This window comes from Mytilus edulis, chromosome 2 (genome assembly GCF_963676685.1).
Source record: "Mytilus edulis chromosome 2, xbMytEdul2.2, whole genome shotgun sequence".
In the NCBI taxonomy this organism is placed as follows: Eukaryota; Metazoa; Mollusca; class Bivalvia; order Mytilida; family Mytilidae; genus Mytilus; species Mytilus edulis.
In genome coordinates this window covers 21286551-21304886 of record NC_092345.1, presented here as the reverse complement: position 1 = coordinate 21304886, position 18336 = coordinate 21286551, and the positions used below count along the sequence as shown (strand labels likewise).

Below are 18336 nucleotides of genomic sequence, written 5' to 3'. Positions count from 1 at the left end.
AATAAATTTTCTTTTAAGATAAGGTTGATGTATATCAAATGAAAGGTCATGATGTGTACATTTGAAATATCAAATTCCCGACCTCCAAAATTAGTTGGATAGGGTTATTAAGTGCAAAAATCAAACTTTCTAGAACATGGCGTTGTCGCATATCAAATAAAAGCTCATCTACTCTATGTTACATATATCATACTTCCGATCTCAAACATGTAGGCGGATGAGGTCATTAAGTGTTAAAAGCGAAAAGTTTGAGAAGGTATGCTTGTCTTATATCAAACGAAAGGTCGTACAAAGTACATTACGAAAACATCACTTTAACAGGAAAGACCTTTCAATTGTTTTACAAACAATTGAGATACTAGTTTTTTTTTTTTTTTTTTTTTTTCTTCCAACATTTTTTTGACATGCCCGCATCTTGTTTCTGTTGAAGTTATTAAGACCAAATATGGACCATCGCTAGACCTCACCAAGATGTATTACCAAATGACCCTGTTAAGGATTTCATCATCCCCTTTAGGAGTTATCTCCCTTTTATTGATCTTTTTCAACATGGCCCCCCCCTCGTTGGTTTTAAAGATATCATGACCTTAATTGGACATAATGTAGATCTCATCATGATGTATTACCATGTGTGGCTGAATAGGATTTCATCGTCCCCTATGAGAGTTATATCCCCTTGAAACAATTTCTTTCCTTTGCATTTTTCTCAAAAAGTATAAGAGATAGAATCGATTTGAAAACTGCAACATGTACAGGAACAGATGGCAATGTTAATGAACATGTACAATCATTTGTTATTAACCCTTATAAGGAGTTATTCCCCTTGAAAAATTGAACATAATTTTAGAAAAATTGTATTTCGAGAACCGGAAGTCGTAAAGACTTGGGACCTTCACCAATAATCTTAAATTCATGTGACCTTTAATATGCAGTCAAGGTCAAAGGTCACTGAGTGCAAAAAAAAATTACGCTGCAATTTCAAGCTTACATATTAGGAAAACGATAAGACTTTGCTGCATACATACAGCGTATAATTTGTTCCTCTCGACGAGCTCTACATTTTATATAATAAGCCGAAAGATGTCCGACCGTCTGTTCAAAAGTTACAACGGAATGATTCTTAAAAGTATAGTATTTTGTGTATATCTTTTTAAAGGTAACAGATATCAATCTACTATAAACTGCAAAGATGATCAGTAATTCCAGACCTTCAATTTGAGGTCAATGTCAGGTCATGATGAAATTTCACCTTGACCTTCACATTATACTATGACCTTGACCTTGTGATATTTGAAAGGTTAAGTGGTCCTGAGTTGAATGGTGGTAATCCCATGTCTCTACGACTTCCGGTTCTCAAGTTTGGTATTGCATCATATATTTGATGATAAATTGTGACCTTGGTGAACATTGAAATTGTCCCAATTCTTTTTCTATAATGTTGTCCTTTAACTGTGGATCATTTACCATTTAACAGATTTGAAATATCTTATGTCGTTTTAGAGATAATGCAGTTTGAAATTTTGCGAGCGGCGGCATGTATTTCTGAATCAACAACAGCTTACCACTAAAAATGTTTAAGAAATTGAAGAGGTTAACATAGTTATATGTTTGACCAAATACCAAAAACATTCCATTTAAAAAAAAACACCAAAAAATCATTTTGAAATTTTCATGTTTTGCATTGACTTTGTAAGTTTCATAACTTCTATTTATATAGTTGATATTGCATCATTATTTGCACTTTGTCAAATGGGGTCATCTGATATATCAAATTGAAGGTCTTAATAAACCCTACTTAAAAATGAAAATTTTAAACCCCCTTATTATCCCAGGGGGACGGGTGGGGTCATTTAGTGCAAACATTCAAATTTCTCAGATGGTAAGGTTGTCGCATATCAAATGAAAGAACATAAAGCGTACATTTCAAATTTCAAATTGACGTCCCCAAAAAATAAATGTTCTTTTAAGGTAGGGTTGTTGTATATCAAATGAAAGGTCATGATGTTTACATTTGAAATATCAAATTCCCGACCTCCAAAAATAAGTTGGATAGGGTAATTAAGTGCAAAAAATTTTCAAACTTTCTAGAACATGGTGTTGTTGCATATCAAATGAAAGCTCATCTACTCTGTTCCATATATCATAATTCTGATCTCAAAAATGTAGGCTGATGAGGTCATTAAGTGTAAAAAGCGAAAAGTTTCAGAAGGTATGCTTGTCGTATATCAAACGAAAGGTCGTACAAAGTACATAACGAAAACATCAATTTTACAGGAAAGACCTTTCAATTATTTTACAAACAATTGAGATACTAGTTTTGTTTATTATTGTGTGTTTTACATTTATGATAAATGAGTTTAATAAGTTACAAGGAGATTTCACACATGAAAGTTGTATAACACCACCATTTTTGTGTTTCTGCACCAATTACGGCTATCTGGCCATGTGTTGTTTGGTGGTGTTCGGTTAGTATACCGGTATATATTTTTTTCTGAGATGTTGATTGTTGATAGCTGCTGCAGTCTGTTATAGTGATCAATATTTTAGGTATTTCATATTTGTCTCTTTATGTTGTAATCTAAAACAGGATAAAACAATCCAATACCACTATACCAGTAATACTCGACTTCAAACAAAGTTCTGGAAAAATATGGAACAATTCCTGAAGAAGATGTGTAACTTCAAATAGTCTGGACTGAATGATCAAATGACTTTTAAACCAAATACAGCCTTGTCCTTCTGACAAAAGTTTTCTTAAAACTTACAATTATTGTGGATTCATTATTTGATTTATTATTCATGGGATACCAATATTTGATGATTATGTGGTATAAGATTTACCACAAATTTAAAGGTTCAATGTGTATAACTTTTCTATAGGCTTGTATGCAGATAGACCTTAGTAAAACCACAAAAATCAAATATAAAAAAAAATACAAAGTTACTCATTCCACAAAAATTGGTTCCCATGAAAATTAACAAATCCACGGAACTAGTAATTTGAAATTTTAACTAAGGCCAAAACTTACCAACAATACTGAATTGTTCCTCTAGTATCTGTCTGTGTGAATTCAACCAAGCTTGAGCAAGTTTGTGATTGGTATTCTTCCCATGAAGGAAGTTTAATAAATACACACCAAGTCCAGCTAACATGAGTATTTCTATTACAAAACTATCCCAGTTTGTTCGAAGATGTTGTGGAACCTATTAAAATTCATATGAATCAATAACTATATTATCATTAGTCACCATAAATTCATGGTACAGTCAGCAAATGTGTTCACCTCATATAATTTTAATACCAGTTCAGCTTCATAAGTACAAGATACAACATATTTGGAGCAAGATCTGCTTACACTTCCGGAGCACCTTTGGTTGGGTTCCTGTTGCTCAGTCTTTAGTTTTCTATGTTGTGTTTTGTGTACTATTGTTTGTCTATGGGTCTTTTTTATTTTTTAGTCTCTCTTTAATCATTTATACAAAAACTATTTGGTTGGAAAGAAGTTTTTACATTATATATTCTATTCAAATCTGCCTGTTCTACTGGAATTTAGGTCAGCAATGAATTTCTAATACATCAGTTTTTATTTATATGTGTGTTTATTTGTGTGTGAAAAGTTACAAATAAAGTTTTTATTTTGACGCTGTTTGCTCTGCCACACATGTTCTATCAATATTTTCATAATAAGGAAACCATCTAGTTGAAATATGTAATTCTAATCATTACATATTTATACATGACTAATCATTACATATTTATACATTATCATGACTAATCATTACATATTTATACATTATCATGACATGACAAATAATGTTTTATGTAACATTTCTTGAGGTCTACACAGAGGGTGGTAAAGGTTTATTTTCGTGCAACGTGTTTTGCAATTTTTATATCGCGTGCAGCTGTGAAAAAGGTTCGTTATTCACCGTGTTTCGTGAAATCGGTAAAAAGATCAACGTGCAAGAAATTTTTGATTGTTCGTTCATCGTGAAATGGCAATTTTATTTCGCGTTCTTCCGTGCAGATACCCCCCCTTTACGCCCCTCTACACAATAAGGTGTATTTCAAGTTATTTTAAAAACATTTATTTGCTAGGACTATTTGAAATGGTTTCATTTTCATTTCAATATGCTTATTCATGTATAAAAAGTTGATGATCTAGTTGTTTTTGGTTTGAAATAGACTTTGAACAAAATATACCAAATCTAAACGACATCAATCATATACAGTCCAGCTATCGCGGATTCACCAAAGCCCGCGATTCCACGATGGAAATTAATTAAAGATCGCGGATTTCCGTGATGGACGCATTTAAAAGATCGCGACCTTTTACCTAAATAATATCCAAATCTGGTCCGCGAAGTCCACGATGACGGTTGATTTACAGGATAAAACAATTCCTTTAGTGATGCTACATTTTGTAGCTGATACAATGTAAGCTGTCTTAATGTGAGTGCAATGAGATAAGACAACGAGGTGTAATTGGGTCTACGTGCAGAATAATAACAAAAAAATGTTTAAAGGGTTTTTTTATTCATTAAGCAAATGTATGATATGTGATTACTAAATACTTTTTATTCTGAATTAAGATAAAATATTTTAATTTCATCCTCCCGAAAAAAAGCTTTAATTTGTTTATCAAATTTGAAACACGCTACCTTTGTCGTACCTTAATTTGGATCTTATTGTGAGTTCAATAGGTAAGCAACAAGGTCTAACTGGGTGTACATTTAGAATAAAAAATACATTTGTTTTTTTAAAGGCTTACGCATTCATAAAAATATGTATGATGTGATAACTCATTTCTTTTTATTCTGATTAAAAAAATAATTTTAATTTAATCCTCCAATAAAAAGTGGTAAATTGTTTAATAAATTTAAAACATGCTACCTTTTTTGTACCCCAATTTGGAAGTTACAAAGATTACAATGCCTGTCAATCATTACCCCAATAAAGGTTAATAAACGCATGACCTGCGTCGGCCAACAGACACCTGCTGTTATAAACAAGTATGTGTCCGGTTTATATTTCAACAGGTAAACAGAAGTTAGTTAACAGAAATTGATAGGTGTTTTTATTAAATTGTTGAATGATAGTTTAAACCAAGCTTCACATGTTCTTAATTGAGTCTTTTATGCAAACATTTATTTCAGGAGGATAATACGTCACTTGGATTGTCTGATTATTGTCTTTGATTTCGTTTGAATAAAGTACAAAATTTAATCCATTTATACACTTTCAATCTTTTTGCAATAAAAAACAAATGCTGGTTTTATTTGTTACAAAATTTTCAGCATTTTAATTCTATAATTATAAAAATTTGACCAAATTATTAAACACAATCTTTTTTACTCATTTTGGACTGGTTGGAAGTTGTTTGTAAAATGCCCAGTGACAAATATCTTGTATATTGTCGTGCAATTTCTTTAAGCTGTTGCTGGTTAGCGCGTTTATTTAATTAATTCCCCGGTCAATATACTCGTCTTTAAATCCCTGGGACTGTTAGACAACAGGACAGTTATCAAATAGAGTTTTAATGGCATTTAGTATACATTCAACATTGAGCACTACAAGACATGGTTAAGACCCGGGGTTTATACATGTACTTATATGATGCAAAGGACAGACTGTAAACTCGGAAGCCTATTTTCTGCATTAATTAGTGCATGTCATTTTTGAAGATAACGGTTGGAACATTATGTAAATAATAAGAACTAGAGGCTCTAAAGAGCCTGTGTCGCTCACCTTGGTCTTGTGCATATTAAATAATGGACACAGATAAATTCATGACATAATTGTGTTTTGGTGATAGTGATGTGTTTGTAGATCTTACTTTACTGAACATTCTTGTTGCTACAAATATCTCTTGTCTATAATGAACTTGGCCCAGTAATTACAGTGGAAAATATTTTCTACAAATTTACAAAAATTTATGAAAAATGTTAAAAATTAACTATAAAGGGCAATAACTCCTTAAGGGGTCAATTGACTATTTTGGTCATGTAAACTTATTTGTAGATCTTATTTTGCTGAACGTTATTGCTGTATACAGTTTATCTCTATCTATAATAATATTCAAGATAATAACAAAAAACGGCAAAATTTCCTTAAAATTACCAATTAAGGACAGTAACCTAACAACGGGTTGTCCGATCCATGTGAAAACATCAGGGCAGATAGATCTTGACCTGATAAACAATTAAACCCTGTCAGATTTTCTCTTAATGCTTCGGTTTTTGAGTTATAAGCCAAAAACTGCATTTTACACCTATGTTCTATTATTAGCCGTGGCAGCCATTTTGGTTGATTGGCCAGGTCACGCCACACATTTTTTAAACAAATTACCCCAATGATGATTGTGGCAAAGCTTAGTTTAATTTGGCCCAGTAGTTTCAGAGAAGAAGATTTTTGTAAAAGATTACTAAGATTTACAAAAAAATGGTTAAAAATTGACTATAAAGGGCAATAACTCCTTCAGGGGTCAACTGACCATTTTGGTCATGCTGACTTATTTGTAAATCTTACTTTGCTGAACATTAATGCTGTTTACCGTTTATCTCTATCTATAATAATATTCAAGATAATAACCAAAAACAGCAAAATTTCCTTAAAATTACCAATTCAGGGGCAGCAACCCAACAACAGGTTATCCGATTCATCTGAAAATTTCAGGACAGGTAGATCTTGACCTGATAAACACTTTTACCGCATGTCAGATTTGCTCTAAATGCTTTGATTTTTGAGTTATAAGCCAAAAACTGCATTTTACCCCTATGTTCTATTTTTAGCCATGGCGGCCATCTTGGTTGGTTGGCCGGGTCACACCACACATTTTTTAAACTAGATATCCCAAAGATGATTGTGGCCAAGTATGGATTAATTTGGCCCAGTAGTTTCAGAGGAGAAGATTTTGGTAAAAGATTACTAAGATTTACGAAAAATGGTTAAAAATTGACTATAAAGGTCAATAACTCCTAAAGGGGTCAACTGACCATTTTGGTCATGTTGACTTATTTGTAAATCTTACTTTGCTGAACATTATTGCTGTCTACAGTTTATCTCTATTTATAATAATATTCAAGATAATAGCCAAAAACAGCAAAAATTCCCTAAAATTACCAGTTCAGGGGCAGCAACCCAATAACGGGTTGTCGGATTCATCTGAAAATTTGAGGGCAGATAGATCTTGACCTGATAAACAATTTTACCCCATGTCAGATTTGCTCTAAATGCTTCGGTTTTTGAGTTATAAGCCAAAAACTGCATTTTACCCCTATGTTCTATTTTTAGCCATGGCGGCCATCTTGGTTGGTTGGCCGGGTCACGCCACACATTTTTTAAACTAGATACCCCAATGATGATTGTGGCCAAGTTTGGTTTAATTTGGCCCAGTAGTTTCAGAGGAGAAGATTTTTGTAAAAGTTAACGACGACGGACGACGGACGACGACGGACGACAGACGACGGACGACGACGGACGCCGGACACCAAGTGATGGGAAAAGCTCACTTGGCCCTTCGGGCCAGGTGAGCTAAAAAAATGGTGGAAAACATGTTTGTCGTATGATTTGCCAAAACCTAAGCTTTATCAAACTTACTGGGATATATTGAAAATGTAGTGCTGGGCAAACAAAAAGACATAATTTGTAGTACTTTAGCATAGAGAAAAAGACAGGAGATGGACTGGGAGAAGAGCTAAGTTTATTGTATTTAATTTAATGCAACAATGTGAAATATCTTTTTGAAAGATTTGTGTGGTTCTTAAAAGGACCGTTGTAATCTTTGTGTAAACTGTATACACCTCAAAGGGCGTTGAAGTCTAGCTCTTGATAATGGGGGTCAGCTTCTGGTGGATTGTTCTCAATCTGGACAGCAGCAAGTGCAGGTCTTTGCTTCTTAGGCTTCCGACGCAGCATCTCATTGACAGCATTGATGACATTCGTCCGGAAGATGTCTTCCTGACGGACCTCAGGGTACATCCGAATTGTGAATTGACGAATTATTTCTCGCCTGGCTGGGTCCAGTTCACGCTTGCCATGCTTCCCACCACCATTCCAGTTGTAGAAGAAGCGCAGGTTGTCCATGCCGTACAATTCTGGAAAAAACCTTTTTGTTAAGGCAGCCGCAAAATTACCAGAGCTCTTTGCCGAAACCTTGATTCTTGTCAGCTCCTCATTTGGAATGTTGTACAAGTCTGGTATGGCAGGTACCTGTTGGTCGTCTACGACTGTTCTATATCAAAACAAATTTTCTCTTTCATCTTCACAACAATAATATTCCAAAATAAATTTATTACTTCATTAGTTTTCTGTCAAACTGGATTTCCTATTCAAGGTCCGTATTGACTAAAATATGTATTTAAAAGATGTTGATTTTTATCGATTGATTGAATTATGGTTGCTCGTTTAACCTTCAGAGACAAATATCAAAATACATATTCTGCGAATGAAAAAAAACCACTATTGATACAATATATATGCAGGGTAATCGGAATTAAAGGCTAGATGTTTAAATTGGCGTGAAAATGAGAGTACATATATGTTGTTTGGTAAGAATTTACAACTGACCATCTATTGACACCTGCTATTTTCAAAAGGTTTCATAGAATTCTCTTCCGATAAAGTTATTTGCAAAAGGAAGTTTTCTTTCAGTTTCGTCATTTAATAAATAAGAGAATGATTATCTTTGTAAAAAAGTAAGTTGTATAAGAAGCGTAAAGATCAAATTAATAAAAAAAAAAAAAAATTAAATAAATTCCGACAAAGATGTGTACAAGAATTTAAACGTTTTCAATTAAAAAAAATGGTAAGTAAATTCTGCCGAAAATAAATCTGTATTTTATATGTGTTGCCAATTGTTACATTTACGGGTATTTATAATATTCTTACAACCGTGAGAATTTATTTTGGAAATTGTTTACGATGACATATTCGGGTATTGATAAACTGAATACCTGTACATGTACATTTACCTGGTTGAAATCCGTTGACCAGTTCGTTTATTCCCGGGGGCAGTTTAATGTCATTTGCTGGTATATTGTGCAACAGGGTTTTATGGCTTGATATTTTTCAAGTTTACTGATGTCCTTTTCGATTTTTTAAACATATATGCACCATACAATCATCAGTTACAACAAAACAAAAAGATGTTTCTCCACGATAAAACAATTCACTTAAAAATCACCAGATGTCAGCCTCTTCCGTACTATTACGTAGTAGTGTTTTTCAAAAATATGAACTGAATCATTTGTCAATTGACATAAAGACTAAATATTATGATATACTGTTCCCAGTAAAAACCTAAACAAAAACCATTCAACAATTCAATAAGCCCAATTTGTAAGACAAGTATCATTTTAATGATAAAATGAATATCACATTTTAAAAATTACGATTTTTTTTCTCTACGGTAACAATAAAAGAAAGGGGGGTAGGATCTTTATCGGGACAACGGGATCGGGTGTTTTTAAGCTCGGGATTTCAAGATTGACCCTTTCGGGATCGGAAAAATCTTTGTTCGAATTTCGGGATGTCAGGATTTAAATTTATTTAAATTCGGAACCACGGGATTTCGTCTTTTTAAGCCCGGGATAACGGGACCAGGACCCCTCCTAACCCCCTCATAAAAGAAAAAAAATAATTAGTCGCAGGATTTTAAACTATTTTTTTTATTGATAATTAATAACTTGTAACATTTATGATTGTATGAATCTCAAACAATTTTCAATTTACAAATTTCTAAAGATAATGAGTTCAAAATCAGTGAACATAATGTAGCTCCTCCTTCTACATTCGATTATTACCTGAACACCCGTTCATTGGTTTAAACTTCTCGTATGACTTTTGTGTATTTTCCTGCAGGTATGCCTCACCACACAAATTAATGTAGCTCCTCCTTCCACAATCGATTATTACCTGATCACCTGTTCATTGGCTTTTTTTAGTATTTTCCTGGTATGCATTACCTTTCAGACAAAAGTACAAACGAAAGACCGCCCAATGTCAATCAAACTTTACCTGAGCTTGAATAGAACTAACAACAGGACAAGAGGAGTAATTACTGGTCAATGTGATTTTAAATAACAATACACAACCAATAAACTGACAAATTTTCGCTACCAGCTTTTACCGCCATAATTAATTCTCAAGCACATTCATTGTAACAAAAATTAAACATTATCGATAACATCAAATTCTGCGTTATTACAATATATATTCTATTGATTTCCACGAAGGTCCACGATAAAAAATTGACTTGTCCGCGACCATAATGGACTTTTCGCGGCATATTATCGGTAAAAATTGAATTTCCCCGTCGCTATAGTCCGCGTCTTTAGATGGACTTTGCGGGAATCATCTTGGCGGGAGTGTATGCATTAAATTTGTACTTACCTGATTAATTTTTAATTCTGGTATCTTTTCCTTTGGTTTTGTTGATTCACGGTCTTTATCAAAGCCAACAAACTCTTCCTCATCATTGAAATGTTCAAATTCATCATCTTCTGTCTGAAGCAAAGGTTATTAATACAGTTAGTTTAATAAACATTTAAATATGATCAAATGATATGTTAAATCTTTATTATTAATGTGCGTTCATAAATTGGATTTTTTTTCAATACATTAAATAGGCATGTAGCCTATTTTATAGCTCACTATGGGGTATGGGCTTTGTTCATTGTTGAAGGCGTACGATGACCTATAGTTGTTTATTTCTGTGTCATTTTGGTCTCTTGTGGAGAGTTGACTCGTTGGCAATCATACCATATCTTCATTTTTTTATGTGTATGCAACTGTCCTAAGTCTGTGTTGAAGGCAGTACATTGACCTATAACTGTTTACTTTTCTACACATTGTGACTTGGATGAAGTTTTGTCTCATTTGAACTACTACGACATCTTCTAATTTCTAGCGAATTGGTAAATAGACAAGCTCACAAACACATGTTTGTCAGAATGCACAATTCTGCATAGATTTATACTATAAATGGTATTCATACATACAAATGTTGTTGTTTTCTATACAAGAGCTTGTAAGTCAAGTGATTGTCATAGGTTGCCGTCATAATTGTTTTTCAATTAATGTTATATTTATTAGCCATTAGATTTATGGGTCTTGTTCATTGTTGAAGTCTGTACAGTGGCCTATATTCGTTTACATCTACTCATCTTGTTTTCTTGGTACATATGTAGAAACCTGTCTATATACAATTCAGCAGTTGTGGATTTCTCTTTTTCCACCTGTGCCCACTCTAGCTATATTCTTTTTTTGGGGTAAAAATATTGATTAAAAATGCTTATGTACTTTTTCAATTGATTGTTCTTGCAAATCTTTTGATTTATCAAAAGAAATTACATGCCCACTTCTATGGGTGGGCAGAGTGGGCAAGCTAGAAATTTTGCTCATGTGGTTCCCTCTTCCACTGTGGGCAGGTGGACAAAGCAAACTCCACCTCTTAAAGCTGTAGTGTATACACCATCTCCTTATTTGTATAAACATGTACCTCCACTGTAGCATCATCATCTTCATCTTCCTCTGCAACAGTTTCATCTACTTTCCTCTCAACTCTCTGTTCTTTTACTTCATCTTGTTTTGTATCTTCAAACATTACCTCATCTGAAAATAATTTCCTAAATTCATAATCATACATTATGCTTTTTTTCTATAGTTGTTAGCAGCATCATCATTTGTGTGTAAGCACACTGAAAAGTTTTAATGTTGAACGAAAATGAGTAACACAAATAATTACATTAGTTGCAATGAATTAAATTGATTTCCCAGTGAAATAAAAACCGATGATTTCATACAATGTATTTGAAATAAACGTGGTTATTTCACTCCTCTAAAGTCATTGTACAATAGGTGTTGCCAAGACGTTGTAGATGATGTTGGATCAAAACTAATTGTGAATGAAAAGAAAAAGATATAATTCCTTACATTTTAAAGTCATTTGCCAATGTAATAAAAAGAATAACTCATGACCGAACCTCACATTTTAAAGTCATTTGCCAATGTAATAAAAAGAATAACTCATGACCGAACCTGACATTTTAAAGTCATTTGCCAATGTAATAAAAAGAATAACTCATGACCGAACCTGACATTTTAAAGTCATTTGCCAATGTAATAAAAAGAATAACTCATGACCGAACCTCACATTTTAAAGTCATTTGCCAATGTAATAAAAAGAATAACTCATGACCGAACCTGACATTTTAAAGTCATTTGCCAATGTAATAAAAAGAATAACTCATGACCGAACCTGACATTTTAAAGTCATTTGCCAATGTAATAAAAAGAATAACTCATGACCGAACCTCACATTTTAAAGTCATTTGCCAATGTAATAAAAAGAATAACTCATGACCGAACCTGACATTTTAAAGTCATTTGCCAATGTAATAAAAAGAATAACTCATGACCGAACCTCACATTTTAAAGTCATTTGCCAATGTAATAAAAAGAATAACTCATGACCGAACCTGACATTTTAAAGTCATTTGCCAATGTAATAAAAAGAATAACTCATGACCGAACCTCACATTTTAAAGTCATTTGCCAATGTAATAAAAAGAATAACTCATGACCGAACCTGACATTTTAAAGTCATTTGCCAATGTAATAAAAAGAATAACTCATGACCGAACCTCACATTTTAAAGTCATTTGCCAATGTAATAAAAAGAATAACTCATGACCGAACCTCACATTTTAAAGTCATTTGCCAATGTAATAAAAAGAATAACTCATGACCGATCAACACTGATAATTATTAATCAGTTTATTGAAACATTTTTTGGTAGGTGGCATAATATTTTTCTGATCATCAAAATAAATTTAAGCTATCTAAAGGAAAGCTTGTTTTTGTTGTGAACTATGCATATTCTTGAATTAATGTGTCATTTGGTCACTTGTTAAATATTTTTCTATACTTGAATTATTTGATAAACTGTTCTATAACTATGTAACACCAGTTACACCACTGTCCCAGCTAGGGGAGGGTTAAGTGCTCACAAACATGTTTAACCCCAACAAATTCTTATATGTGCCTGTCCCAAGACAAGGACCCTGTAGTTCAGTAGTCATCTTCGTTCAAGTCAGCCTTATTTGTTTTTCATAAATTTTGTCATTTTTTTATTTTGATGAATATAGACTGAATAAGACAAACAATAACATTGAGTTTTTGGTTGTTTTTTTGTAGTTCAGTCTTTAGTTTTTTAAAGTACATTTACCTTGAAGAATTTTGTACATTATTGTTTGCAAAAACTTATTACATTTAGTGGATCTCAAACAACACCCTAATATCAAACTAATCAATGCACCCTACTGTACACTGAAAAAATAATTATAAAATCAGTTAATGTATCAAGCTACTTTTCTTTTTTTTAATCTAATACAATAATGTACAAAAGGTACCTTCATCAAGCTCCTCAAATTCAGCAAACTCATTGTCATCTATGTCTGCACCATGTTGATTACCAGCTGAAACAATTCCTACCACCAAAACAAACAATCCTAATAAAACCAGCCTCATATTCTGTAAAACCAAATGATAAAAAAGACATTTCACCACTTCTCAGTTAGTTGTTACTGCCATATACATGATTATTGATCTTAATTTATCATATGCATCTTCAGGAAAAATCTTAATTGAAGACAATGACTTTCAGTTCCTAAATTGAGCATCCATCATGAGCAACAAAAACTTCTTCCTGTTTAAAGTATGTCCTTTGCATTAATATGAATGTAACAAAAGTGCATATATTGAAATGACCAGTTGGTACATTACTATAATCGAATCTTTAGGAGAGAGCTTATCAGCATAGGCCCCCCTTATCAAAAGTTCTGGATCCGCCACTGATCAGTTGGCTATAATCAAAGTTATCCAAAGAATAAATCAAACATGTTAAAAGCTTATTCCAATTGAGATGAATGTTTGAATGCTAATTTTTAATGATTAGGCATTTTAAAAAGCAATAACGTTTAATAATACATCCAGTCAGCGGTACTACTTGTACCAGTAATTTTTATTTACTTGAAGAAGTAAATTTTAATATACTTATTTAAGTAAATTTGTAGGACACTTATTTAAGTAAATTTGTAGGATACTTATACAAGTGAAATTTATTTACTTGTAATGGGAAAAAAATGGCTAAGTTATGTCCCTTAGACATTAAGATTTTTTTTACTTATGCAAGTAAAAAAATCATCCTATCTTCTTTTCTTAAATTCTTAAGATTTCTTTGCTCTAATCGAATTTTAAATTGTCTGCCCTTTGCATGCTTTGCAGATGTCTTTACTAATTATTTATGTGTAATTTCATGGACAATGCAAATCTCATTAGTCCTTTATCTTCAGAACACTGATCATTTACGAGCCCCCAAGGAGCAATTTTTGAAGGCCTTGCACAAATGCTTAAGATCTTTACGCAATCAGTTTCTTTGTTGAATTTTAAATGAGATGAAACATTGAACTCTTATAAAAAATTATGAGCTAACTTCAGAAAAATCATTAAATGCATGTTTTTACATTTCAAAACTTGAGAATTTTTGTGGGATTGTAAATTTTTTTTACTTATACAAGTAAATTTTTTTTTAAATTAAGGGGAGATTATTCAAACATTATAATTCACTTATATAAGTATATATATATTTTTTTATCTCTTCAAGTAAATAAAATTACTTGTACAAGTAGTACCCCTGACTGACATCTGACAACATAAATGTTTGTTCTTTCTTTAAAGTCATAAGAAACGAGTGACTGGTGAAAAATAATGTTCATCCAATTCTTGAACCAATGCATGTATATATCATAAACTTAGTCCTCTATGATCGATTTTATCATTTTTTACGCAAATATATCGTATAATCGTCAATTTTTTTTCTATCTGTTTGTTATGATTTAACACATATGGCTACTCATTAAATGCCATGTTTTGAAGCTGAAGTTAACTGATTGTCACCTTATGGTAAATAATCAACAAAATGCATGGGTATTGAGCACGTGTTTAACATATACAATCAGGTAATAGTTTATTTTAATGACAGATTCATGCGTATTGCTATCACCAGATTTTTACGAGGAGGGTCATGCTTAGGTCACTATTCATACGGAAAATATGTCAGCGAATTGCTTCCTGGCAGCAAGCATTAAAAATAAGTATACTTCTTCTAAATGTGGACAAATTAAAGAATTTTCCTCAGAAAAAAGTATATGTACATAAGTTGTATAATGAAAACTATCCATTTAGTTTTGAAAAACATATGCATATTTTTTTTAATTTGAGGTTTCATATGACTTTAATATTTATATGTAAATGTAGATACAATATGCCATGAAGGCTGGTTATTTATTACTATTAAAATGTCATGCCTATTTACAAAAAGTAATCAATAAAGTAATATTTTTGAGCAAATTTTGAGTCATTTTGTACATGTACAAAGTTTAATATGGGGACGAAGTCCCCAATAACAGTAGAAAATTCAATAAAAAAAAAAAATTCGGGAAAATTTCCCGAATTTTTCATTGTACTAATGAACTCAAAATCGTTCGAATTTTTTTTGTCGCGTTTTAAAATCCCCGACCTGCGCAGAAATCTACAATGAACTTCCTTTTTCCGGTTTTGTTTGTATGAATCTTTGAGTAAAATATATATTTATCAGTCTAGTATAAATAGAAAGGAACGCAATACCAATTTCATTTTTAAAAATTCCTTGATATGAAAAAACGTTCTTTGTTTACATTGATATGACGTCATAACTAAAATAACGTCACAACTAAAATCCCTAACAACAGAACCAAAATCGGAAACGTTACGGTATTTCCGTTTCTTTTTTTTAACAAATATTTAAGTTACAAAAAAATAATTCATACAGACTTCGTCCCCATTTACAGGTAATGCCTGCCTCATATTATTTAGGAATGTAATGTATAAATTATAACAACTTAATGATTGGGCATTCCATCCTCCATCAAGATGAAGATCAGCAACGAAAATGGTTTGATCGAAAGAAATCTTTAAACAGCTAGTACAGAAAATTGTACTGGTAAAAGTTTTTATTAGCTGGTTAGGGACGCCTTCCTACGACATATTCCAAAATGGACTTTTTCTCAAAATTAATCATACATTGACCGATTGAAAATATAGCCTGAGTGATTTGGGAATGTTTGCTATATGAAATGCGTTTATAAGTATGAAAATCAAGAGCAGTTTAAGTATTTAGGACGCAAAAAAGGGCACCTGGATTTCTCGCTTTCCCCTTTTCAATCAAATGTGTCTTCTATTTTAGAGAGCTTCAACAGTTGACTTCCGTCACTTAAGCTTTTATCGTACCAAAGTTATCTCGTCCCAAAGACCCACAGGTTTCTTGCATAACATTGCAGAGACAGAAAATTACAGAAAATTAGGCTATACTTTATCAAAACTTCTTCAAATAGTACATGTATATAATATGTATTCATGTTAAAAAGTCACTGTTTAATTATTTTTAATTGTTTTAATATTACAACATTACATCTTTATCTTGGCAATTATTAATACAAGTACTGAAGTACTGAACATGCATATTAGGATGACCACAAGTTCTTGTAGATGGTCAAATGCACTTGTCTCAGAAAAAAAATCACATTTCTCTTTACATGAAACTGAAGGCAATGTACAGATATTTATATTTTTTTTCTGAGACAAGTTCATGCGTGGATGGCGAATAAATGACAGAAAATTCAACTTCATCGTGATATAAATCAGTATACCGTGACTGATTCGCCGTGTGTTGTTGTATATAATATTAAAATAACAGTTACATGTATATATGATTTCCATCCATTTGTATATCATTCTATCTACTATATAATAATAGTGCAATGCTGTAAAAAATCGAATGTTTTCTTAAAGCCGGATTGGATACGAGTAGACATTCATCTTTTCCCGCAAACACAAATACAGAGTTACCAGTCCTTGCCGGTATGGTCGCAAAACGTTCTTGAGATATTCTTCCGCATGCTTTAACACAATTTATCGGTACGTGTGTATTGATATTATCAATGATTTTTTTACTTATATATATATATCTAACTACAAAACATTTTCATATTATTAAATAATTAATGTTGTAAACAAAAATATTTTTATCAGTATTCATTGAAGAGATGTATTTATATCAAACGATAAGGAATGTTATTTTGAACTCGTTTATGTGCGCGTATTTATCATGTTTATCTGTTTATAGATCGGTTACATCCCAAAACTAAAATTAACATAATGGAAATCTAGGCGATAACAATACATCGGAATGACCTCAAGGTCATCGCGATGTAAAAAGGGATGGACAACACAAGTAACATATACGCATATAAATAGGATAGAATTAAATTTTCTAATGATAAAAACAAACGTACAAACTAAAATATACAAACATAAAGCTAACTTTGGTGATGGATAAGAAACGTAGCGTGTCCCCATCATGGACCATAAACAAAAGTAAAACACTATTCGAGGCAATTTACATTAATTTAATTACATTACAGAGAATTAAAGCTTAACTGAAATCGAAGAATAATTACCCTTTTTTCAAAATGTCGTTGCTGGTTTGCATTTTAACAACCTATGAAACACTTTTTGTTCGAGTTCTTTCAGTACAACATTGAACATTGAAAATGGAGCTACCCGGCAAAACACAGACAGACAAAGAAAAAGAAAAGTTCACGAAAAACAAGCTTTTCTTTAGACAGCTAAAATGTCTTTTGATCATCAAAAAAATATTGCGCCACTGTGACCTACATGTATTTGAATATCAAAAAGTGTTTCAATAAACACAACGTACCGGTATGTATTCTGGAGTGGCATCATTAGACTGCAATGTTCAACGTCGAAAACGTTAGATCTGCGCATTGTTCAAAGCACTGTGGGCAGGAAAGCTGAAATAGTTTTAGATTAGTTAATAGCGTACAAATAAGGTTAACAACTTCTAGCATTAACTTGCCCGACAATCTCTAAGTAAAATAAAGAATCAGCCAACCCATTAAGACATCCACTTGCCATAATGTCTTCATAATATCGAAGAAAGGGATACAGTAGAAATTTACCTTAAGGAGTTTTTTTCGGCTCAATTATCGTAGTACTCATTCTTTTATTTTTCAGTAAAGATTAATGACATAAACACAATTACAAACACGAAACCAAAAAAAACACTATTAAACGGATCAGTCATAAAATAAGTAGCCATTTATATCTTTCTATACTTATGACTTTTGCTCACCTTTGAAGCTTCATGGGGACCTATAATTTCTAAACTCCGCTTAATTTGGACTCTGTTTGACATTTGTGTCATTGGCCGTCAA

General features: G+C 32.3%; 1 protein-coding gene across 2 annotated transcripts in view; it reads right to left on the bottom strand.

The window, feature by feature from the left end:
- The window catches only part of LOC139511698 (PAT complex subunit CCDC47-like), a 29928-nt gene extending 13609 nt beyond the window's left edge, over positions 1-16319 (bottom strand). For both annotated transcript variants that reach the window (XM_071298728.1, XM_071298727.1), the window contains exons 1-5: positions 16238-16319; positions 13414-13534; positions 11502-11614; positions 10394-10507; positions 3030-3204 (exon numbers count right to left, since the gene is read on the bottom strand). In XM_071298728.1, coding sequence (XP_071154829.1) covers positions 3030-3204; positions 10394-10507; positions 11502-11614; positions 13414-13531 — 520 coding nt within the window. In that variant the 5' untranslated portion in view covers positions 13532-13534; positions 16238-16319. The remainder of the gene's footprint in view (positions 1-3029; positions 3205-10393; positions 10508-11501; positions 11615-13413; positions 13535-16237) is intronic.
- Between the last annotated feature and the right edge of the window lie 2017 nt (positions 16320-18336).